We start from the raw sequence: 27494 nt of genomic DNA on the forward strand, positions 1-27494 counted from the left end.
CCTCCACTAATGAATTGACGCCACAAGCTTAAGACTTTTGATTTAAGGCATAATCCAACGAATAGAACTAAAGCCTAGAGGCTGAATGTACATATGTATGAATAATCCAACTGAAAGTCTTCTGCTCAGAGTCGCCGAAATTTACCGTTAGGACCAGGATCTCGTCATCTCTCTCTTTGTCACTGTAATAAAAATATGAATTTAAATATTATCCATACAGAATATCTGTATATACGACTTACTGCTTCCAAAAAAATTGCTGCATCAAATAAATAAATGTAAATAAACAAAAGTTATTTTTGTTTCTTTATATCATCCAGGATAGTTTCAATTACTGGTTTTATTACAGACAGGTTCAATTACAGAAAAATACATCTCTAGATTTTTCTTTGTTTTTTTAAATGAGGTTACCTTTTATTATTCTACCATGATGTACATTCAAATTAGTACTATTTCTGATAGGATATGAACGGCAGTCGCACGATAGTTTGCGAAATACATCACCGCATTTTAGACGGAAGTGAGTGACTGCTTTCCTGTCGTACGGGTTTTCGTGCGACATACATAAACAGGCGGTTATACTCTTTTGTTTCGGAAAGAAATTATGTAGGGATCTACAAATCAACTTGCTTTTAGGGATCCCTAGAGGATAAAATATAACGAACGGAGATGAGGGACTTTTTCAAAAAATATTATTTATGCATTATTCATTTATTTTTAATCTATAACATTTTCTTTTCAAAAGTCGTTACTTCTTTCTTTTCAGATTCTTGTTCCTTTTCGTTTCGGACTTTTTGATCAAATTTCTAGAAGCGAGATTTGATTGATTTCATTCTATGTCAGATTTAGAACAGACAAGGGAACTTTTATAATACCAAAAAGTGCAGTCCGATTAAATTTTTAGCTAGATGATTGGGACTTCCTTTTTATTGCAGAGTCTGAACGACGTTTCGACCTAAGTACAACACCAATTGTTTAGAAGTTGTACTTATCTGATATACAGGAAATGTAAGATAACATTACGACGAAAGTTTTAACAACGTTGGTCGTTATTTCGAGTGTCCGACAGCATAAGTCTATTGTAAATAATAAATATAATACCCCGGTTACACTATTGAAGGTTAACCCACTGGGTTTAATAGATCCAGTGGGTTAATCTTTGCTGGTTACACTTAGCTTTTCGAGGATATAAACTGTCAGCTGATATTTGTTTACGTATACATACAAAATAACTAATAAAGTCGTGTTTTACACTTTTGCAATTTCTCGTATGACAATTTCTCATATTGGTATATTTTACACACAGGGATACATTTTTGTATCATGGTATCAACCGTACTTTTTGTTTAAAAAAGTGTCTAAAGTAAAAAAAATAAATAATTTTATGATTTTCAAATAACTTTAGATTTATTAACTCCATAAAATCTCATGCGACCAATCGTAAACGTGTAAAACACGACTAACTCTGTTGCAAAAACAGTTGCAACTTTTGGTACTTTTTGAGTAGAGTTGGATTTTTTTGCACAAATACCGAATACAACACTGTATTTTTGGTGGATTTGTGCCGGATTTAAAATAAACCCAGTCGTGAGAGGATTTAATTTTTGTATGGCAAATCTGGTCAGATTTGACCAGATTAAGCAATAAATCCTCATAAAGTGGGTTAACCCGGCAAAAAACTGTAGTGTAACCGCACTATTATATACGTTAAGGTTTAATTTATTGAGCCTTCTTTCTTATAAACGTTATAATTATAAAGAGTGGATGTAGTAATAGGCAAAATTAAGATTATAATGTATTATCTAAATTTGCAATGTATATAGTATTGTTTACAGCACCATGCTTTTACATAATTTAGGAATAACAGCTATAATTAAATGATTATAATGTGATGAATTCCTTGCTCTCGAGAATGCAGTATTTTTGAGTGTTAAAATCTCAGTAATCTTACAAACTAAAATAAAAAACAAGTAAAAAAGCATTAAGTTCGGCCGGGCCGAACTTTTCATACCCTCCACCATAAAATATTCATTCCCGTCCCCAACTTTAAGTGAGTACGTTAAAATGTCAGATAATGTACATAAAATGCTTCATTCGGGAGGCCCTTTTTATGGTGCCTATATCTAACTGTTGACAATTTTTGGTGGGCTAGAAATTGGGAGGTACTGTTATATAGGGGTAATAATAAAACATGGGTCTATGTTGAGAGTTTTTGATGGGAGCCTTTAATGTCAAATAATTCCTAATTCGGTTAAAAAATTTAGCTGGAATCCTCAAAATATCGAAAATCGGTACATAACGTGGGAACTTCAAATGTCATTAACAGCTAGTTCGGAGGTATCTGGGCTATACGAAAATATGAACTTAAATGAACAATTTTTGTTGCAGAATTTTTGTTGACTTTCAAATTTCAAATTACAGAAAGTTCGTCCAAAACTAAAGCTAAGGTACGGAAAATCGGGAGGTTTGTTTTGGGGCTATACAAAAACATGGACCTACGTTCGGTTAAACATTTTAAGTAAAATCCTCAAAGTACCGAAAATCGGGAAGTATCGTTATATTGGGGCTATGTTGAAAATTGTTGATGCAGATGCGTGGTGACCACTACAACCTTCAAATGTCAAATTACAGTTAGTTCTGTTAAAAATTGTAGCTAAAATGGCCAAATTACTGAAAATTGGGAGGTACCGTTACATGGGAGCTATATCCGAACATGGACCTATGTTGACAATTTTTGATGGAGAGGTGTTGTGACCACTAAGAACTTCAAATGTCAAATTACTGCTAGTTCGGTTTAATATTGTAGCTAAAATCATCAAATTACTGAAAATCGGGAGGTACCGTTATATGGGGGCTTTCTTGACAATTTTTGGTGGAGAGGTGTGGTGACCACTAAGAATTTCAAATGTTCAAATTACAGATAATTCGGTTAAAACTTGTTGGTAAAATTCTCAAAATACCTGAAATCGGGCGGTAACGTTATATGGGGGCTATTCCAAAACATGGACCTATGTCCACTAGTTATATAAGTTTATTGACATTTAAGAACCCTAAATGTCAATTGATAGATAAATCGGTCTGAAAATGTAGATAAAAACGTCAAAATGTCGTAAATCGGGGGTACCGTTATATGGGGGCTATACCAACAAGTGGACCTAGGTCCACAACTTTTGTTATATAAATTTAGTTACTTAAGAACCCTAAATGTCAAATTATAGCTATATAGGTCTAAAAATGTAGCTAAAAACGTCAAAACACCGTAAATCGGGGGGTACCGTTATATGGGGGCTATACCAAAACGTGGACCTATGTCCACAAGTTTTGTCACATAAGTTTATTGACACTTAAGAACAATAAATGTCAAATTATAGCTAAATCGGTCTGAAAATGTAGCTACAAACGTCAAAATACCGCAAATCGGGGGGTACCGTTATATGGGGGCTATACCAAAACTTGGACCTATGTCCACAACTTTTGTTATATAAGTTTATTGACATTTAAGAACCCTAAATGTCAAATTATAGCTACATCGGTCTGAAAATGTAGCTAAAAACGTCAAAATACCGCAAATCGGGGGGTACCGTTATATGGGGGCTATACCAAAACGTGGACCTATGTCCACAACTTCTAATATATAAGTTTATTAACACTTAAGAACCCTAAATGTCAAATTATAGCTACATCGGTCTGATAATGTAGCTAAAAACGTCAAAATACCGTATATCTGAGGGTACCGTTATATGGGGGCTATACCAAAACGTGGACCTATGTCCACAACTTTTGTTATATAAGTTTATAGATACTTAAGAACCCTAAATGTCAAATTATAGCTAAATCGGTCTAAAAATGTAGCTAAAAACGTAAAAATACCGCAAATCGGGGGGTACCGTTATATGGGGGCTATACCAAAACGTGGACCTATGTCCACAAGTTTTGTTATATATGTTTATTGATACTTAAGAACCCTAAATGTCAAATTATAGCCAAATCGGTCTGAAAATGTAGCTAAAAACGTCAAAATACCGTAAATCGGGGGGTACCGTTATATGGGGGCTATACCAAAACGTGGACCGATATAGCCCATCATCGAACTTGACCTGCCTGCAAACAAAAGACGCTCTTTCCCAAAATTTCAGCGTCCTATCTCCATTTTTGTGGATGCTAGAGTGATTACCACAGACGGACGGACGGACGGACGGACGTGCTCAGATCGACTTAGAATTTTACCCTGATCAAGAATATATATACTTTATAGGGTCGCAAATGAGTATTTCAATGCGTTACAAACGGAAAAACAAACTTAATATACCCTCCATACTATGGTGGAGGGTATAATAAAACAAGAAGGATATATAATAAAAATAAACATCCACTTTATCCCCTATGCGTACCAGATATAGCTTTAGAATAAAATGCATATCGCATATTAACATTGATTTCGAAATTCGGTGGAATCTCATTTATGTAGCCGATAGGAGACAAATAATTAATGTTCGTCCAACTATATGGTTGTTGGTTGTCAAAAATGCATGATATATTAGAAAAACGTTGCAAGCGTATTTAATTAATTCATAGTATTTCCCAATTCAATTAATTCATAGTATTTCCCAATTCAATGTCGTAGAACTTTCCTTTCCAGAATTTCCATTTCCCTGATGATAACAGGGGATATATTGAACCATATGGGAAATGCATACATAAATACCGGTCTTAAACTTGTTTTGTATAAAAGAAGTTTAGTTCTTACAGGGAGATTTTTTTTACCAAATTCTGGAGAAAGAACCAAGTATTCTATATGCCTTTCTCAATACTTGTCTACCATGTTTATTAAATTTGAACAGATTATTAAATGTAAATCCTAAATACGTCAGTGTATTCTGTACTGGAATTTCTTTTCCATTGAGAGTCAATTTCAGATATTTACTTTCAGGAACAACATATTTTTTGCATTTCCCTGATGTATTCCTTATACAAATTGCTTCAGTTTTTGATGCATTTATTTTGATACCCCAGCTATTGTAAAATTGTGATACTTTCTCTAAATGATATTTAACTTACACAAGGAATTTTTAGGGGACTCATCGTGAGCATATAGCAACGAATCGTCAGCGTATAGGAGACCGGTAGAATCTGTTTCTATATGAGGGAAATCATGTATAAATATGTTATATAAATGTGGCGACAAAATAGATCCTTGTGGGACACCACAATTAACGGTTCCTGGCTGAGATAAATGAAATTTTATACAAAACTTTCTATTTGGGAAAAAAATTGTTGAAAATTTTTATGAGATGTGGATCACAATTAAGTCTGACCATTTTATATAAAATTCCTTTTTCAACGTCAAGAGAAAGCGCTACAGTGCATATGCGGTCTCGTAATTTGCAAACAATGTTATTATGAAATTTAAGAAGAGCATCAGAAGTTGAGTTACCGCTTTTGAAACCGAACTGAAGATCTGAAATATACGGTGTTCTCATCTCTTAATCCATCTTAATTTGAATAATTTTCTCTAAAAGTTTACCTAAGTTTGGTAGCAAAGAAATGGACCTTAAATTGTTAATATCGGAATTGTTTGGTTTTTTAAAAATAGGAACAATTTTTGAAATTTTCTGCTTATCAGAAAAGTATGCATTATTTAAACAATTATTATATATTATTGATAAATATTGGAAACCCTTTGCAGGAAGCTTTTTAATAATGAAGTTCGATATCCTATCCAATCCAAAAGATTTTTTATTGTTAATTGTTTTACAAGTATTGATAATTTCATCCATAGTTGTTAGCCTAGAATTTGCCATCGGATTAACAGAAGAGTTAGTGCTATCAAAACTTAAGCTGGGTACACATTGTCAGTTTTGAATGTCGATATTTCGCAATTATCGATAACTGTCAAACCGTCCAGCAAGCACAAAACATTTTGTGGTTGCATGATGAATGACAAAAATGAACGGACACACTAGCAAGCAACAACAAAGCTGTCATTCAAAACTGACAATGTGTACCCAGCTTTAATAAACTAGTATAATTTGCTAAACACTATCGACAATATTTGCTGTTTCATGCCTGTCCTGTATAACTGGCACCTGGTGGTAAATATTACCAAAATATTCCTTTAATCTATCGCTTGCCACTGAATCACTATCTAATATTATATCATTTCCTGATGACTTATGTATGTTAGCTTTCCTTTTTAACCCAATTATATTATAAACTTGTTTATGGGCTTTAAGTTCAGGTTTAATTTTCCTTAGCCTTTCCGAAAAAATACGAGATTGTTCAATTTCAACTTGTCTCTTAATTATAACGTTAAACAATTGTATTTGTTTTGATAACATACGGTAACTTGGATCGCATCTATTGCGATTTCTGTTGAATATTCGTTTCAATTCCTTCTGTCAAGTGTGTTTAACCTTATAAAGATTTCTTATCGAATCTGAAACTACAATTTTTCTCCCTACATTGATGATTTTAGAATGCCTTGTCTTATATATTTATATTTATTTATAACATCTGTGAAATTATCGATAAAATATTCAATCTCTGTGTTCAAAAGATTCCTGTTCGAAACTGGAAAGTTAAGAAGCAAAGCATCTCTTACATCATTCCTGAAGTCATACCAATTTGTATTTTTGTATGATGTGTAACGTCTGGAGGAGTTTATAAGAATTGGGAAAGACGATAATTTTAAATGCAAACTGAGTGGAAAATGGTCTGAAAATGTTGGTAATGTATTTACTCGAAAATTTGGTGAAATATGATCTATCATATTTGTGCTAATTATATAATGGTCAAGAAAAGAAGCACAATTCGGAAAAAGGGGTATTGTATCACAAATTCGTACGAAATCTATTGACGATTGCTTGAGCCAAGAGAATAAAACATTTCCATCCATGTTGTCGAATGTGTCACCCCATGACGAATGTCTGGAATTGAAATCACCGCCCAATATTATTCCACAATAATTATGGGAAAAGTTACAAACAGCAGACAAGCTTTCTGCATATATTGTGCGATCAGCATTACACGGAATATAGATTGATCCTACTAAAATATCTTGTTCAGTGCCATTCAAAACGAGGCTAACACTTAAGAACACGCATGGAAATGTAAAATCGGGTATGTGGACTCTACGAAATTTATACAATACCTTCAGAGCTATTGCTACACCCTGAGAGCTAGAATCTCTAATGAAAGTGTAATTTTCTAAATCTCTCAAATGTGTTTCTTGAATGAATACAATATACGTTGTTTACATTTAATATACTAGACAATTCTATTCTACGGCTCACCTCTATGAGTGACCTTACACTGAATGTGAGAAAATTAATGTAAATTCGCACCATATTGACCTTTTATTTCTTCCAGGAGCTGCTACTTTGTAAGAGTTCTATAACTCCTAATACATTTTTCTATCCTTTCTTCTAAGGTGATTACTTCAGGCTGTCAAATGTTTCTAGCAATTTTTAAAAACTCCTCAATTAAAACTGGCTTACGCCTTATTTCACTAGATTCTGCAAAACAGTTGGAAAATGTTCTACTTGGACGTGTTTTTGATTACATTTAACGCAAGTGTACGTTCTACTGCAATTTTCAGAAATATGACCCCACTGTTGGCAACGATAGCATTGGACTATCTTCAAATTCGACTTCGGGGTCTCCCAATATATGCTTTGTTCACAAACATATCGCTGAGCCCTAAGTTCATTAACCGTTTTTCCTGGTAAAAGTGTGACTAGAAACAACCCGGTATCAATATTATTTTTCTTAGAAAATTCAGTAGAAAACTTTGTAAGAGTATCCACTGTATTGGGAACCATAAAATCAATATCGGATTTTATATCACTTAAGGATGTTCTGTGATATAGTCCTCTTAAAACTAATATAGTACGCTTTAGATCTTTAGGGGTATACGTGTAAGCTGGGATTTCCTTAGATTTTAATAGGTTAATCATTTCTGAGTGAATTTGCTCTTCTTCTGTCCCTTATTTATAACCTTAAATATTACATTTTTCGATTTTAGTGTTTGAATTAGATCTGTTATATTAACATTAAATAGAAAAAACGGGGGCAAAATCCTTTAAGATTGTTTACCGTTTTGGATGGGATTTCATGTCTAGGAGCGTTAAAAGTTTCTGTATTTGGATTGATTTCTGGAAGGGGTTGAGATTGCTGCCTTTGGAATAGAAGGTTCCAATTGGATATCGATATCATCTAGCAGAGCAAAACGATTTTGAGAATCTGGGTTTGAAGCTAATAGTTTTTCGGTGGATTCACACATTATCCGCCGTTTGGTTTGAGATTGGCTACATGTATTGAAATGCGTAATCGCCAGCACAGAACTTGTGTTAGTTACCTTTTCATTATGGCACATCGTCGAAAATTCATTTTGACAAGCGTCGTCACAGAATCTTCTTTCATAAATAGTTTTAATTTTAGCCCGTGATTTAGTGCCAACATTGTTAGCCTGTGAATTGTTAAGGAACATTTCGGAATTTCCTATTGAATCCTTTTTAGAAGAGTCTGTTAGCGATTTGGTATTTATTCTCTTTGATTTTCTTGTATCCAGAGATTTATCAAGTGGTACATTTTCCGATGGAGTCCATTCCTTCACGGAAATTGGGTCGATCATATTGATATTGTTAAATCTGCAGAATATGTTTTTTTTAAATAAATATAATGTAGCTGTAAACATATTTAGGTAAATAAAAGAAAATATAAGTGTGTAAATAAAAACACAAACTACATCTCAATTTAATCGATGGAATGGGTTCAAATGCTGATGAAAACATTGGATCTTCCACGACTTCCGTTGAATGGGTTCAAATGCTAATGAAAAGATTGTATCTTTCACGACTTCCTTCGAACCAATGCAAAAGATGACATAAAATCAAGTCATACAATAGAACCCCTTCCTTCAAATTTTTCTGAGTAGTTTTTCTGAAGACATGAAGAGCAGAGATGGTCGGTCCGGTTTTCAACGGTCAGAACGGTGTAAAAGTCGAAAACGTCATATACCCGTAGAAAACGTATAAACAGTAGTAAACGTCATAAACCTCAAAAAATGTGTGTTACCATCATATTTTTCACTTAATATTAATTTTGCAAAACTGTCTGTGTTATTGAAGGGCCTCCGTACCTTTTTTGAAAATAACAGCATATTTTTATTAATATTTTAATTTTTAAAATAACTAAAATAATTGAATAAATTGTATTACGCACTTAGCACGCCATCTACAATATATTTCGAACACTACCACTGCTTTACATATCTCTAAAACCACACGGTGAAACTTTCATCCGAAAAGTTGGAGGATGAAGGAAATCCTTCACCCAAGCTCCTCTCGCCGAAAAGCTGTGAAAGTTTCGTATGAAAGTTTCAACGTGTGGCTTTTGAGTATGATTCAAAGAATTTGCCGGTGAAGTAATAAACAAATATATGTATAATGTCCATATAACCTAAAAAAACAAAAAAAAAAAAAATATATATATATATATATATATATATATATATATATATATATATATATATATATATATATATATATATATATATATATATAATGTATTTATTAGAGTAAAATCTTTTTATGCCTGTTTTTTAATATAATAGGATCTCAAATGATATAATTACATAATATGTAAAAAACGTAGATTTTTTGGTTGCTTGAGTGGAGTATTCCCCCATTGGCTCAACTTCATTTATTACCCTCTATTACAGAGAGTAATGTTTTTCAAAACGAACTGACAGTGTTGCAAAATTTTACTGATCGCTACCAATATCATGATTTCATCCCGGCGAAGGGAATTATCAATTGACTTCCCCAATGGGGGAATACTCCACTCAAGCGATCGAAAATGAGATTGAATCTTCAACAATCAACAAAACAAACAAAAAACAGCCGAGGCACGGGCGAATGGAGCTTTGTTGAAAACAAAAAAACACAATTCCAATAACAACCTCACAGGCAACTGTGTTGGTGTTCTTTTCACCTCACAGAATTTGAAGAATTCTTAGTTGATACGTGCTGACATGTTGCAAAATATTTTGATTTTGGTGTTTCTTTGGAAAAGCCGAAAAGTGAGTGTGATTCTCATTCATATGAGAATACTAGACACTTAAAGAGTTCGGTTTTTCGCTAAAAAGGCGTCATATCAAAAACTGAGAAGCCAATTGATAATTCCCATTGCCGGGATGGAATCATGATATTGGTAGCGATCAGTAAAATTTTGCAACACTGTCAGTTCGTTTTGAAAAACATTACTCTCTTTAATAGAGGGTAATAAATGAAGTTGAGCCAATGGGGGAATACTCCACTCAAGCAATCGAAAATGAGATTGAATCTTCAACAATAAACAAAACAAACAAAAAACAGCCGAGGCACGGGCGAATGGAGCTTTGTTAAAAACAAAAAAACAAAATTCCAATAACAACCTCACAGGCAACTGTGTTGGTGTTCTTTTCACCTCACAGAATTCGAAGAATTCTTAGTTGATACGTGCTGACATGTTGCAAAATATTTTGATTTTGGTGTTTCTTTTGAAAAGCCGAAAAGTGAGAGTGATTCTCATTCATATGAGAATACTAGACACTTAAAGAGTTCGGTTTTTCGCTAAAAAGGCATCATTTCAAAAACTGAGAAGCCAATTGATAATTCCCTTCGCCGGGATGAAATCATGATATTGGTAGCGATCAGTAAAATTTTTCAACACTGTCATTTCTTTTTGAAAAACATTACTCTCTGTAATAGAGGGTAATAAATGAAGTTGAGCCAATGGGGGAATACTCCACTCAAGCAATCGAAAATGAGATTTAATCTTCAACAATAAACAAAACAAACAAAAAACAGCCGAGGCACGGGCGAATGGAGCTTTGTTAAAAACAAAAAAACAAAATTCCAATAAAAACCTCACAGGCAACTGTGTTGGTGTTCTTTTCACCTCACAGGATTCGAAGAATTCTTAGTTGATACGTGCTGACATGTTGCAAAATATTTTGATTTTGGTGTTTCTTTGGAAAAGCCGAAAAGTGAGTGTGATTCTCATTCATATGAGAATACTAGACACTTAAAGAGTTCGGTTTTTCGCTAAAAAGGCATCATTTCAAAAACTGAGAAGCCAATTGATAATTCCCTTCGCCGGGATGAAATCATGATATTGGTAGCGATCAGTAAAATTTTGCAACACTGTCAGTTCGTTTTGAAAAACATTACTCTCTGTAATAGAGGGTAATAAATGAAGTTGAGCCAATGGGGGAATACTCCACTCAAGCAATCGAAAATGAGATTGAATCTTCAACAATAAACAAAACAAACACAGATATTTTGTTAAAAAATTCGTTTGTTTATTCTGTCAAAAACCTTGTTTTTTGGCTAAGTTTACGACGTTTCCGACGTATGTAATATACGTCAGAAATGTATGTCAGATACGTCATTATTGTAGACAGACCATCTCTGATGAAGAGTGACATATCGGTATTTTTAGACAAAATAATGGGAGATTTTTACGTAAAGAGGAGTTAATCATTATGTACAGTTTTTAATAAAAAGGGAAAATGTCAAATTGTTTAGCATGTGCGATATGGTTGATTGTGATATAGATATGTATGTAGTTGTTTATTTGTTTATACATCAATCTTTCCATGACTTTCGACAGTAATGGTAATAATTAGACATCGGATTTTTGCATGTTTTTTATTTCTCATCCGATTGGACTCAAATTTTGGATCTAGGCGTTTTGAGGGTCAATTTTTCGATATGCAAAGGTATTCAAAAATATGCAAAAAGTATGCAAAATATATGCAAAAAATATGCAAAAAACATGCCAAAAAAAATGTGCAAAATATGCAAAAAATATGCAAAATATGCAAAAAATATGCAGAATATGCAAAAAATATGCAAACAGTTTTTGGGCGAAAATCGTCATAAAAGTCGTAAAATTTACAATTAAAGTTGGCAAAAAACCATCAAAAAAACTTTAAAGTGTCCTAAATTAAGACTGTTGGCCATTTAACGTCGATTTTTTAGCAGATTATTATGTTATGGATACCTCATACGACGGTGTGGTGTAGGGTATATGGTATTGTAATACTATTTTTTATTGCTTAACTACACAAAAATATAAAATTTGATAAAATATCAATCATTTTATGTAAATTCAATATTTTCTTTGTCTTTATTTGTAGCTTTAGGCTGGATTTAACTCAAAGGGAAGAAATCGATGTCGGATTTTTTAGGCGGGGTGCCGCCTTAACTGTTTACTTAGATTAGATTTTAGATAGATTTAAGATTAAGATTGCCTCGAAGTTATGAAAATCTCGTCTCTCTCGGCGACCCATATCTGTGGAACGGTTAAAGCTATTTGCCCGTATTATGCATTAAATTATAGGTCATTATGTTTATTTTATATTCAAAAACAAAATGCATAAGTATTACTGAATTCGAGATAGAAAGCCAGTGTCCCGATTAACGTGACTATGTACGCCTTAGGGCGAAAATGGAACTCATCTGGGTATAGCCGACGCATTGTTTTAGTTGTTCGTCCTTTGTATTTAATTGGTTGTCATCTGTGGTGAGCTCGACTCGGAGTTAATGTGACTTTTTTAAGAATTTCGAACAGTTGTTCTTTTGTTAGTTTGGGTCGAATATTTCCATCTTCGCTTTGTTAAGATTTTTGTCGCCATTTGACTCTTTACGGTGTTCTGCACTGTCGGATCAAACAATGTCAAGCCAACAAGTTCAGGACTAAGATACCAAAGGTGATTTATCATTTTTTATTTCCTTTTTCTGTCTATGCTTTCGTATTTCAATAGATTTTCAAAGAGGTTTAGGTCTTCTTTTGATGCTAAACGCTTTGTAGAATCTGAAGAACCATCTGTCCCGAAAATAATGAAGCGCAGCTTCAACAAAAACTCCTAACCATGAAACTGTCATTGCTGCTGGATCCCTGTAAAGTGTCCTATAGGAACGTTAGTCGTATCATTTTATCTACAGTAGAAGCTCTCGGAGAGGACCCCAACAAATATATGATCTTTAGAAGCTTTATCCGTTTATTCCGGAGAATAAACAGTGAAAAATACTAGCAACAACTTCAAGGAAGATACCCCAAAACAAGGCTATTCGCGTGCACTGGCATGGAAAACTATTACCAGGTATTCCCATAACAGTGCAGAAGGAACGGGTTGCTGTTCTGGTATCATCTGGTATGGAGATAAAGAACAACTCCTGGGCGTTCCTGAAACTGACAGTAGCTCAGGGGAGAAACAAGACTTAGCAGTGTACGAATGCCTTGAATAATGGGGTCTTACCAGCTTGAGCAGATGTTAAGTCGAGAGCTTCTGTACCTGCGTACAGATTTATAAGAAGTATTGTTGAGAGGGATTTTTGACTGCAAGTTTGACAGCACATCCGGACATCAACCAAACATATTCACGCGATTTCTATAAGAATAGTCTGCGATTGACAAATCCAATTTCGATGTAGGCTAGAATGTTTTAAAACTACTTCCCAGCTGACGAAGAAGCACTTTGTATTTTCATCTTTCGAGTCTGGTTTAAAGCGCCCAGAACGTTTTTTTATTTTGTTTATTTATTTTGTATTAAACGACAACAATTTAGTGTATAAATGAGAGTGTGGGTTATTGATTTTACAAAACGTATAATGAAAAAGATAATGTTTATATAGAAATAATATAGGATGGATTTGGGTAAACATAATCAATAGGTTGAAAAGGATTAGAGACAATAGATTGAGTTTAATACAGCAAATAGTGAAAACGAAATTCAGAAATATTTTTTAGGTCCGCATTGAAGATTTATTGAAATACGAAACAAATATCAGATAAAGGAAATAACAAAATAATAAATCATATGTGGTATTTTAGTCCTGAACTTGTTGGCTTGATCTGATAGTTCAAACCACCGTAAAGAGCCAAATGCGACAAAAATCTTAACAAAGCAAGCAGAAGAAGATGGAAAAAACCAAACCAAATACGGTTACACTAGAGTTTTTTTGCCGGGTTAACCCACTTCGAGAGTATTTATTTGACGTTTGCGCTATGGAATTGACATTTGAAATCCAAACCCACTGGGTTAATCCGGGGTATAACAAAAGAACAACTGCCGAAATTTCAGAAAAAGTCTACTAGGCGTAATTACAGGGTATACTTACTTCTTGTTTAAGAGATTAAGCATTAACTCCGAATTTCTTGAAAAAGATCCTGTAACTTGACCGCAGATCATCCATTACTATGAAGGGTAAGGGTTGTTAAAAAATTGATAATTCCCTTCGCCGGGATGAAATCATGATATTGGTAGCGATCAGTAAAATTTTGCAACACTGTCAGTTCGTTTTGAAAAACATTACTCTCTGTAATAGAGGGTAATAAATGAAGTTGAGCCAATGGGGGAATACTCCACTCAAGCAATCAGGTGTTAAAAAATTTGAAAGTTGTGAACGACATAGCAGAGCTAGGAGTCGAGTTCATCACCAAGTAGTCATCTTTACCCAAAATCACATTATCTCAGTCCCTTAAATAAATTTAAATATGAACAAAATGTAAAAGACATTTGTTTTCATTCCCAAAAATTGATAATATGGGAAGGAATAAAAAAAAAATTAAAAAATTAAGTTACAATGTTTTATTTATAAAAGCACTTATAACTAGAACATAATTTTTAATGATGGATTCTCTCAAATAAAACGGTGGTGGCCGTTTAATATTGCCACAATTTTTAATTAAAATGCAAGCGTTTTATTTAAGAGATTTAATCATTAAAAATTATTTCCTAGTTTTAAGTGCATTTGTAAATAAAACATTGTAACTTATTTTTTAACTATTTTTTTATTTTTAACTTTTAAGCATTTAATTTTTTTGACCACTGGGAACCTCATAACAAAATTATAGCCAATTTAGGCCGAAAATGTAAATAAAAACTTTAATATACCTGAAATCGTGTTGTACCGTTTTATAGGTGTTATACCAAAACCTTGACCTGAGTCCAACATTTTTAGTGAGGAAGTTTCTGTGCCATTGGGAACCCCAAATGCCAAGTTATAGCCAATTCGACCTAAAAATTTAAACAGAATCGGGTGGTACCGCTATATGGGAAAAAATGGACCCATATTGATTTTGGTTTCATATTCATGTATTGTCATCCAAGTCTGAAAAGTGTGCAAAGTTTTAGTTCGATTGGTCAACTATAACTATGTGGAAAATAAGTTACTAGATTTGAACTAAACCGACACAAAAGCAAGTTAAATTAAACACTGTAAAAAGGATTTTTTCACAATAGACTCCATTTTCACCCTAAGGCGTTTTCGGGACATTGGCTTTATTATCTTGAATTCAGTACTACTTTCGTATTTTGTTGTTCAGCAAGAAATATTAAGAAAAGTATGGCATTTAGTTTAATGCATAACACGGGCAAATAGTTTTAACCGTTTCATAGATATGGGTAGCTGAAGTCTCAAATAGCCAAAAAATCGAGATTTTCATAACTACGAGGACCCAGTGGCATGTGTTAACATATTCCAATTGTGCTCAAACTTTAACAATCTTAAAATCTAACGAAACTAAACACTTTAGGGGAGTGCCGCATAAAAAAATCCGACATCGATGTTTTTCCTTTGAGTTAAAACCAGACTAATGCAACAAATTAAGACAAAGAAAATATTGAATTTTAAATAAAATATTTGACAAATTAACAAATTGTATATTTTTTAATAGGTGAATAATAAAAAAATGGTATTACAATATACATATAACCATATGTTTATATAAACACTGTGGTATGGGGTCTCAATAGCATAATAATCTGCTAAAAAGCGACGTTAAACGGCCAACAATTTTAATTTAGGACACTTTGATGATTTTTACCAACTTTAATTGCCAATTTTACGACTTTTATTACGATTTTCGGCCAAAATCTGTTTGCATATTTTTTGCATATTTTGCATATTTTTGCATATTTTGCATATTTTTTGCATATTTTGTGCATATGCAAAATATGCAAATATGCAAAATAAATACAAAATATGACCCTGCCTTTGAATTTAGATTTCTTTGAAACGAATTTTGGTCCAGTCAGAATCTTCGTATCTTTATTATTAAAAAATATGCAAATATACAAAATCCGATGTCTAGTAAAAATGTAATACGAATGCACAAACGTAAACAAGTTTTTAAATTTACGAATCGGTTTGCTCTAGTTTTTAAATTTTATTTAACGATTTCCTAACGGAGTGGTGTATACAGTGACTGTCACTGAAAATGATGCAACCTGATATAAAAAATGTAAACGTTGATAACTTGGAAACGAGTTGAGATTTTTTAAAAATTGAAAAAAAACAATTTTGTATGCTGAAAAGTTGTTTTTAAGGCATACAAAAATATTCCGTTTACAGTACCGTTATACTAAAATTTTTCGAGAACATAAAAAAATGGGCATTTTTAAAGTGACCATTAAAAATGATGCACCGCAATAATCCATAAATAATTTCCAAATTTTTCGCTTGTTATGCCGTTTTAGTAGTCAGAATGGTGGAATAGTTGGTTCTCTATCGTTTTCAGTAGTTTTGTCATTGATTCCGACAGAAAGAATGATGTTTCTGACGTAATTTGGCATGGTCGTAATTAGTGTCCCTTACTAGGCAATTTGGCTAGAAATTTCTTGTTTTTGAAGTTATTTTCCAAAAAATGATTATAAAAAATCATTAAGGGGTATGTTCAGAGTACGTACAAACAATCTAGTGCTATGGAAAGTCCTGTATTAGCCCGGCTTGCCCTATATTATGCTAGCAGGGTTCAAAATGCTAACGCCATATTAGCAAAAGCACCGAATATTTGCAGCTTTGCCTGCTAAAATTTCTTCGAAATATGTTTAGCAACAATGAACAACGGCAGCATGTAGCAACAAATTTCACAAAAATATTGCTAGTGATGCTGATGCTATTTGATATTGTTGTTTTAATAAAAAAGCATCGGACTCGCATACTCATATTTTGCAGCACACATGATCAACACATATCAGAAAAGAGAATAAAAGTTTCAACGGCTTAGCCATGTTTTCAGCAAACAATTGTTTTTGAGATCAGGGTTACCAGTGTAATGTACTAAAAATTACGATATAATTAATTCCACTTTTTCGTTCAAAGGACATGTGAATTGTTGGTGAAGCCGCTCAAAATATATTTTTTTATGTTTAAACAATAATAACACTGTGATACAAAAGTGGACAAAATTTTTTTGCAGGATTTCTGATGCACAAATTCAGTTTTGTGGGAGTCCATAGAAGACGAAAATACCTTTGGTTTCTTTGGGTCACTTCGGGTTTTGATTTTATAACGGTAAATGTAGTGAAAAATGGGCTTTCTTGGATATTTAAACGGATATTACTTCTTTTTTCCACAACCGATTTGCACACACACTTTTTTCATTATAAAGGGGAGAGTAATGCCTTTCGAACAAGCCATAGATTTTTAAAATCGGTTAATAAATGGCTAAGTAATAGTGGTTTATATGTGAGAAAAACCCATTAAAAAACAGTGACATGTTTTTCCTTGTGCTCCAGGCTGCGTAAACGATACCTAACAGTACAATTATTTACTGTTAGCAAGTAGGAAATTTAGTTGGCTTTCCAAAATGGGAAAAACCAACGAAATCGGTTGAAAAATGAATGCGTTATGGCATCTTTTGTGTTTCAACTTTTTGGTTTTTCTCATATTTTCCTTTATAAAAGATGGGTATCTTAGCATGTATGATTCTAATTGTGATTATCCTGCTTAACAATTACGCACAAGTTATCAATGTTTTATAAAGGAAAATATGAAAAAAAACCAAAAAGTTGAGACACAAAAAATGCCATAACGCATTCATTTTGCAACGGATTTTGTTGATTTTTCCCATTTTGGATAGCCAACTAAATTTCCTACTTGTTAACAATAAATAATTTTACTGTTAGGTGTCGTTTACGCAGCCTAGAGCACAAGGAAAAACATTTTACTGTTTTTTAATGCGTTTTTGTCACACTTAAACCTCTATTACTTAGCTATTTGTTAACCGATTTTAAAAATCTATGGCTTGTTCGAAAGACATTACTCTCCCATTTATAATGAAAAACAGTGTGTGCAAATCGGTTGTGGAAAAACGAAGTAATGTCCGTTTAAATTTGAAAATCCAAGAAAGCCCATTTTTCACTACATTTACCGTTATAAAATCAAAACCCGAAGTGACCCAAAGAAACCAAAGGTATTTTCGTCTTCTATGGACTCCCACAAAACCGAATTTATGCATTAGAACCCCTGCAAATTTTCACTGTAGCACAGTGTAATTTCAACACCCATTGTTGCCATTCACGTCGACGAGCTTCATAGTATCACTCCAATTCTTTTTTGCTGCGGGTTTTTTCAAGTCATGTCGTATTTTTGCGGGCATTGTGTGGTATAAAATTCATAGTTAGGATGAAAATCAGCATATCTGCTGTAAAATTGATATTTTACTTGTGGAAGAAGCCAACACACACCTGAGTTCAAATAAACTGTCGCTATAAAAACGCTTCGTAAGAAGTAATATTGTTAGGGCTTGAATGGCAACAGAGCGTTTTGAAATTTTTGTTTTTATAAAAGCAAACATGGTCAAAACATTGTTAACAATATTTTTGAAAACTATTTTCAAAGAAAAGTACAAAAAATTTGTTCTATACCATGATTTTCGTGTCTATCAGTGCAACACTGTGAAAGAATAGTATAATATAGGGCAAGCCGGGCTAATACAGGGCTTTCCATATATCATTAGATTGTTTGTACGTACTCTGAACGTACCCCTTAATGATTTGTAATAATCATTTTTTGGAAAATAACTTCAAAAACTAGAAATTTCTAGCCAAATTGCCTACAAACATCATTCTTTCCGTCGGAATCAATGACAAAACTACTGAAAACGATAGAAACCAATTGTTCCACCATTCTGATTGCTAAAATGGCATAAAAAGCAAAAAATTTGGTATATTAATCGATTTTTGTGGTGCATCATTTTTAATGCTCACTTTAAAAATGTTTATTTTATGTTTTCCCGTAAAAATTTAGTATTACGGTACTGTAAACGGAATATTTTTGTATGCCATCATAAAACAACTTTTCAGCATATAAAATTGTTTTTTGAATTTTTACAGTGTTTTATTTAACTTGCTTTGGTGTGTGTTTAGTTCAAATCTGGTAACTCATTTTTAACACGGTTGCAGTTGACCAATCGAACTTAAACTTTGCACACTTTTCAGATTTGGATGACAATACATGAATATGAAATCAAAACCAATATTGGTCCATTTTTACGCTGATTTACAGTGTTTTATCTAATTTGCTTTTCAAATCTGGTAACTAATTTGTCACACATTTGCAGTTGACCAATCGAACTCAAAATTTGCACACATTTCAGATTTTGATGACAATACATGAATATGAAATCAAAACCAATATTGGTCCATTCTTACAGTGTTTTTACGGTGTGTAACTTAACCCTCTTTTCAAATCTGGTAACTGATTTTTAAAACGATTGCAGTTGACCAATCAAAGTAAAACTTTGCACACTTTTCAGATTTAGATGACAATACGTGAATATGAAACCAAAATCAATATGGGTCTATTTTTTTCAATAGCCCCCACATAACGGTACCACCCGATTTCCGGTATTTTTATTTTCAAATCTGGTAACTCATTTTTTTTCATTTTGTGCAGTTGACAAATCGAACTAAAACTTTGCAAACTTTTCAGATTTGGATGACAATACATGAATATGAAACCAAAACCAATATTGGTCCATTTTTACAGTGTTGTAAAGTGTTCAATTTTACATGCTTTTAAAATCTGGTAACTCATTTTTAATACAGTTGTAAATGACCAAGCGAACTAAAAATTTGCATACTTTTCAAATATGGATGACAATACATGAATATGAAATCAAAACCAATATTGGTCCATTTTTACACTGTTTTACAGTTTTTTTATCTAATTTGCTTTTCAAATCTGGTAACTAATTTTTCACACAGTTGCAGTTGACCAATCGAACAAAAACTTTGTATACTTTTCAGATTTGGATGACAATACATGAATATGAAATTAAAACAAAGATTGGTTCATTTTACAGTGTTTTAACGGTGTTTTTTTTTTAACTTGCATTTCAAATCTGGCAACTCATTTTCCATACAGTTGCAGTTGACCAATCGAACTGAAACTTTGCACACTTTTCAGATTTGGATTTCAGGTATTTTGAGGATTTCATATTCATTTTTGCCCGAATAAGCTGTCATTTGGCATTTGGGATTTCCAATGATGCAGACATTTTCCCACCAAAAATTGTGAACATAGGTCCAAGTTTAGGTAGAGCCCCCTTATAGCGGTACCAACCGATTTCAAGTATTATGAGGATTTTATATTCATTTTTAGGCCGAATTGGCGTTTGGAGTCCCCAGTGGTACAGAAACTTCTCCACCAAAAATTGTTGACATAGGTCCAGGTTTTGGTATATTCCCCATATAGTGGTACCACCCGATTTCAAGTGTTTTAAGTATTTTATCTTCATTTTTAGCCAGAATTGGCTGTAACTTGGCATTTAGAGTTCCCAATGAAAAAAAGTTAAAAATAAAAAAATAATTTAAAAAAATTAAGTTTCAGCGTTTTATTTAGAAATGCACTTAAAACTAGAAAATAATTTGTCGCTTAGCCTCAATAAATGTATTCTTCCTCATGATAGAATCTCTAAAATAAAACGCTTGCCTTTAATTTATAAATGGTGGCAAAATTAAACGGCAAGCGTTTTATTTGAGAGATTCTATCATGAGAAAGAATATTTTTATTGAGGCTAAGCGACAAATTATTTTCAAGTTTTAAGTGCATTTCTAAATAAAACTTAATTTTTTTAAATTATTTTTTATTAAAAAATCTCAACTCGTTTCCAATTTATCAACGTTTAGTCCTGGTCCACACTAGCGTGAATTTCATTAAAAAATTTCATGAAATTAGGTGTTCTTAAATCGAATTCCCCACAACAGCAATTTTATGATTTTACTCTACTATGGACGTCGATCTAGAGACGCATAATTTCATATCAAAATTTCAGTGAAATTACTGTAGTGTGGCCCGGGACTTACTTTTTTATTTCAGGCTGCATCATTTTCAGTGACAGTCTCTGTATATATGTATATACAATCCATTTCATTGGAGAAACGTACAACTCCGAACAACTCATTAAAATATTTATTTTTAATTAGATATTTATTTAATGTTGTTTAAAATTTGTTTTTGCAGATGGTGGTTTGTGTAATGATTATAAAGTCTTGGTTATGTCTTCGTTGGATCGAATAGTTGATATACTTCGAATTCCGGATGGTGGAGCCAGATTTCTCACATGGAGTCCGGATGGTACTCGTGTTGCAACGACAGGAAGTGACGAGACACTTACTATGTGGAAATTTTGTCCGGATAGTAGTCCCAACTATTTTAGACGCTTAAACGGCCCTAAGGATAGCACTACACTTGAAAATAAATATGGAAATCAATTTCGCAAATGGTATAATATTAAATAATTGTATTATTATCTGAACTCCTATATTGTATTGTACTATTTATTTTAATGTTTTTATTCATTATCATTTGCAATAAAACTATATTATGTTCATTATTTTAAATATCACCATTAATCTAGCTTAATCATTCCACGATTGTATGACATTTCTTATCCATTGTAAATGGGGTAATACATTCGAAAGTATTATTACGCCTTGAGGAAAGCACTTGCCGCCATATGATACAACTCCGTATTGAATTCTGTTTTGATCCACAGCGGGTCCTCCACTATCGTCATTGCATATGTCAAAATGTTTGCTGCGATCTCCCACGCATAATGGATTTTTATCACCAATTTTATCGTTTTCGGGTAAATAATGTAGACATTTGTTATTAGAATACACTTTATATTTTGAGACACGTAAATGTTTGCTCAGAGTTCCATTAACATTCAAACTGGATATACCCCAACCATATATGAAAAGGGACGGTGGAATCTCTAATTGTGTTACCGTTGGCAATTGAGTAATATCGATACTGGGCGAAGTTAAGTTGAATGGTCTTCTTAGTTTTAACAGAGCAATGTTATTGCTGTGTTCATCGTCTTTGTGCAACATATGTAATAGGATTTCTAATACACTACGCACTTGTCCACCTGTTTTAAAGGCTTTACTTCCTGCCCTGACGATAATTTGAGACAAATCAATGTTTTTAACACACGAAGCCGACGTAAGAACAACGTTATCTCTTAAAAGTGAACCGCTGCATGTTAAACGTTGCTTATATATAATGGCAGTTTGAAAATTTCCTTCATTTTGTAAAACAGACCGTCCAGCAACGATTGCCTTCCTTTTGTGATTATTATTTACATTATTAAATTCTCCGTTTACAGCCAGCGCACAGAGCATAAAAAGGCCCAATAATGTTGAACAATACTCTAAACGATACATTAGTAACTAAAACTATACCGCTAAACATTTACTGATTTATAGTAACAACTTAGTCGGAATACGTTCACCTTTTAAATATTCCAGAAAATATAAGCATAAGCCATTCATTAATTAAAATTCAAATTTAAACGTAAAATGTCAAATATTTAAAAGAAAAATTGCTTTTTATAAATGTGTCTTCTAACAGTGTATTACGAGCGGAAAAAATGTGTCAATTAAAATATATGGGATTTTAATGATTTGTTTATAGAGTGGCGAATATTTACATAAAAATACTCGTACAGAAAATTTGTAACTATGTACATATATCATTTTGAATTAATGAAATAAGGCATATGTTTATACCCAACACCTCACTGGGGTAAGGGGTATTATGTCTTTGTGCATTTGTATGTGACATACAAAAGGAAGAGAGATAGATCCATAGTTTTAAAATTGGGAACTGAAATGGGTCGAAATTTGTATATGGCTCTTATATGTATATATTTTCGCCCGATTTTAGGTATTTTGGTGCACCAATCACGCTATATACACTCCGGTTCATCTGAATAGAACCAACCAAAATTTGTCTACAAATATCGTCATATCTAACGATAGGAGAGGAATTGTAAATTATATTTTTGTGGACATGTAGAGTATATAGTAGCCGATATTTTCAATACCGAACATGTTTCATATATACATTATAACGGTACCTTTTACTCGCTTTATGAAAAAATGTCAAAATATTAGCATGTTTTAATGGTTCACCAGGATAGAACCACCCTAAGAATTTACACAATTCCTTTGTCAGATGCGGCAAACTTTTACAAAAAACTATATTTTATCTCAAGAAGGTGAATGCAAATCGGTGGGTTCCATCCAGTTTCTTTAGCTGTGGACATCTATATGTCCAATAAATAAAGAAAATCCCACCGTCGAACGCTTCATGTTAACATCAAGTCCATGGAATTTCAAAAGGTTCTAAGGCATTTGATGTGAAGAAACACCTCGTCTGCTCCGTCGGAAAAGGTCGTAAGTCCACTTTTTTTGGAAATCGCGTTTTTGTTACAAGATGATAGTACAAGTCAAAACACGTCGTATGATACAAAGAAAATGGTAGTATGTCGCGTTTTTCTGTATGTTTTGCCCTTGTCGGAAAAGGTTGTAAGTCCACAAAACGTACAAATTTGAGTACGAAAAGGTCGTAAGTCCACAGGAAAATGTATACATTAAAAGAATACTACAGCTAATGTAGTTCATATATCGACGCCTCCAAACAATAGTATGCTAAGTCGACTTAGCATGTTTTCAAGTTTTTTACATTTTTATATTTAACGTCCTTTAACTTAAATTGTGTCAAATTTTGGTAATAATCGGACAATCCGAACAGAAGTTATAAACAAATATTTACTTAGCATAGTACTGAAGGTCAAAGAAATTTCCAAACTTTAAGAGCTTGTCCTGCAAAACTCACTGTTCAGAATTAGCAAACTATTATTTGGAGGTGTCGAACGTCCTTTAACTTATATTCTGTCAAAATTTGGTAATGATCGGTCAATCCGAACAGAAGTTATAAACAAATATTGACTTAGCATAGTACTGAAGTTCAAAAAAATTTCCACACTTTGAGAGCTTCTCCTGCAAAACTCACTTTTTAGACTTAACATACTATTATTTGGAGGTGTCGATATAATGTTTAACGTCATCCATGGTTGGGGTACCATGTAAAGAACTAGCCTACACTTTTGGATGATAATCGGATGATATTTGGCGGAGCCTGTGGACCAAACTTTTGAACAAAAATGTGATAATTTCTATATTGCAACGAAAATTTACATTTGAAATCTATTTTCCCCTATAAGCGAACTGATTATGAAAGATGGACTTCTGGCCTTTTCATTGATACAAATTGGGATGCTGTATGTGTTCAAATACCTCATATATTGAAAAATGTAAAAAAAAATCCAAAAATTTTACTGTTTTTACTGTCGTATATCTTACTTAACTTTATCAACTGGTCATTTGTGGTTTCTCGAGGGACATTCATAGGACATAGGACATTCACATAACGAGATTAGTGTGTATTCTGAATTCAATAAAGTAATACCTTCTAACGGACGGGTAAGTGCAATGTTTATATTATTAAATGATTCTATAATAATAATTGATTGAAATGTTATTAAACTAAGAAGTTATCATGGTTTTTGCTAACAAAGAGCAGTATGAATTTGGAATGGAATTAGACGATGGTGTCATGGGTCTAGTTCCCTATGGTTTTCACGGTGATTCTGTAAGCTCTGATGATGTCAATACCAAACATCCAAGAAGTAATAGAAACTCTTAATTTCAAAAGACGGACAGACGGTCATGGTTACACCGACTTAGAATTTTACTCTGGTAGGGTCTTATTTGTAAAATATGTACCCAGGATGGGAGAAACGGAATCGTTCGTAAGTTTTATATATATAGCGCATTTAAAAAATAGGGCACCGTTTTAACCCGCTCCTCCGAAATTCAACAAAATATATAGCCTACTTCCATCAAGGGACATTCCTGTGCATAATCTGAAAATTACATGGAACTTAGGGTCGGAGATTCAGCAACCGTTGCCTCGCAAATTAATTTTCTGACCGATACTTTCATAACTTTTGCAAAAAAACGTTTTTAAAAAATAGGGCCTGCCCCCGCCCCCTCCGAAATTCAAAAACTATAAAGCCTATTTTCACCTCGGTTGTTCCTTGCATATTCTCGGTTCAGCCGTTTTTGAGTCTATGCGGAACATGCAAACATACACACATTGTCTTTTATATATAAGATTTAACACAAAAGTTTTGGTCCATTAAACCCGCTAATAATTATCTCATCGCCATGTTAAATTGCAAGCTTATTCTTCGTCTTAAACTGAAAACATTCTTAAAATTTCGCTCCGATTGGAATATTAATGCGATCTACAGGACAGCTACAAAGTCGGGTAAAAATTGTGGGTTTGGTCCATTTCACACCTTTCGATCATAACCAACATCTAATGGGGTCACTTCTGGTCGGAACCCGACCTCTCCACAAAATTTCGTGACGATCGGTCCAAATTGGAGGCCTGGAGCTTTATTACAATTGTTAATGGATAGACGGACACACATAGCTAGATCGCTTTATCTCATCAATATATGAAAAAATGGCAAGGGGAAGGGGTCTACGGCGAATACTTCGCGATGTTACACGAATATTGGACAAAACAAACTTATAATACCCTTTCCACATTGTTTTGTAAAGTATAAATATTTTATTTTAAAAACGTCCGTAAATTGTAGGAAAACGTCGCAACTCCCTACAAAAATACAAAACTGTACAAGGAAAAGGTCGTAAGTCCAAAGACTTCCAATTATCTCCCAAACGCGATGGAATTTTATCAAACAAAGTACAGATATTGAAGCGGAATAAATCAACGAAAAATACTGCCTTTACCACCATAATAAAATCTTTAATACAGAAAGCGCTGGAATGTTTTTTCTTCCTCCTGAAAAATTTATTGAGAGGGACTTACGACCTTTTCCGACGGAGCAGACGACCTACTGTTTAATGCTGTCTTTTTACACAAAAGTTCAGAGCGAAGTGAGAGAACGATTTTGACAGTTGTTTGCTGAGAAATTGCTAAAAGTTACTGAAAGGATTTTTCCCAGCAATATTTAGCTGTTTTTAATCATCTGGTCAGCTGCTCAATGTTTATCTTATTTTTGTGGAAACGTCAATGTTTTTGTTTTGGTCATCAACTGTTACCTTGCTAAAGTTTACTAAATACTGTATTTTTACTTTTTTCTCTGTTTTCGTATCAAAGAGTAAAATCTCTCTTACTATCTGAAAAGAAGTTACTGAATAATTATTACTGAAAAAGTAAAAAGACACAACTATAATTAATTCCACTTTTTCGTTCAAAGGACTTGTGAATTTTTGGTGAAGCCGTTCAATATACAGTGGTGTGAAAAATAATAAGGACAGTGACATTCACAACTTTTGGTCGCTCCTAAAATGTGTAAAATGGAAGAATTTGCGATGGAAATTTGTTTTTGAAAAAGTACATGTATTGCAATAAGAAATCCCGTTACGATTTTGTTTTCTTTCTGTTTAGTTTTTATACAAAACAAATGTTTTTCGTAAAATCCGTGATTTCTGCTGTGAAAAATAATAAGGACAGTTTTTCGTTTTAGTAAGTAAAAGATTAAGTAAAAGATTAAAATGAATTAATTTCTATTCATTAAATGTTAAATCTACCGGTATTTTTTAGTTTTTCTTTGCAAATATGGGTAAAAATACGCATTGTTATCACGCTACTCGAGAAATCATAAAATGTTTACATAAAGAAGGAAATTCATACAGAAAAATTACAGAAAAAGCTTAGAATCTTTAAAAACAATGGTGGAGGATGCAGCTAAGTGAACTTCAAAGATAAAAGTCGTAGCTGAAATCCAAAAATTGCACCTGTAATAATAAATGCGTTATTCGATGATTAAAAAAGATCCTTTTACCACATCTTTACAAATAAAAAACTACTTAAATATTAAACTAAATTTTGACGCATCAACAACTCCTAAAACACTCCTAAAACACACATTAGAGCTCACAGTGTCATAATTTTAATCGAAAAATTATACACTTCCCACGTAGTGGTGTAGGGTATAAAAATATTCAGCAAAGAATACAGGTTGCTAGAAATCACATCGCTTGGTCTAAGAAAAATTGCGTACCATTCTTTGGTCTGATGAAACCAAATATATTTTTTTGTTCCGATAGAGGAGTTTATCAGGTTTGAAGATCTAAAAATCAATAATATAACCCAAAATATACTCTGAAGGCGGCTAAATATGGCAGAGGTAACAGCATGGTGTGGGGCTCATTTTCTTACTATGCTCTGGGGCATGGTAGAACAAATACAAGGTAAAGTTAATACTACAACAAATACAACTCGAACAACAACCACAAAGGAATTTGTTTTTGTTTGTAACGTTACTGC

At 33.1% G+C, this 27494-nt stretch overlaps 2 protein-coding genes across 2 annotated transcripts in view; one reads left to right on the plus strand and one right to left on the minus strand.

Moving 5' to 3' along the window:
• The window catches only part of cort (Cdc20/fizzy protein cortex), a 139631-nt gene extending 117952 nt beyond the window's left edge, over positions 1-21679 (plus strand). The window contains exon 7 of the mRNA XM_073981857.1: positions 21300-21679. Coding sequence (XP_073837958.1) covers positions 21300-21577 — 278 coding nt within the window. The 3' untranslated portion in view covers positions 21578-21679. The remainder of the gene's footprint in view (positions 1-21299) is intronic.
• Positions 21680-21697: 18 nt separating this feature from the next.
• Positions 21698-22507, minus strand: LOC141403151 (mite allergen Der p 3-like). The gene has a single exon (XM_073985315.1). The coding sequence runs from the start codon at positions 22505-22507 to the stop codon at positions 21698-21700; it is 810 nt and encodes a 269-aa protein (XP_073841416.1).
• Positions 22508-27494: the final 4987 nt, after the last annotated feature.

This window comes from Musca autumnalis, unplaced genomic scaffold (assembly GCF_047663935.1).
Source record: "Musca autumnalis isolate F117 unplaced genomic scaffold, ASM4766393v1 scaffold_4, whole genome shotgun sequence".
In the NCBI taxonomy this organism is placed as follows: domain Eukaryota; kingdom Metazoa; phylum Arthropoda; class Insecta; order Diptera; family Muscidae; genus Musca; species Musca autumnalis.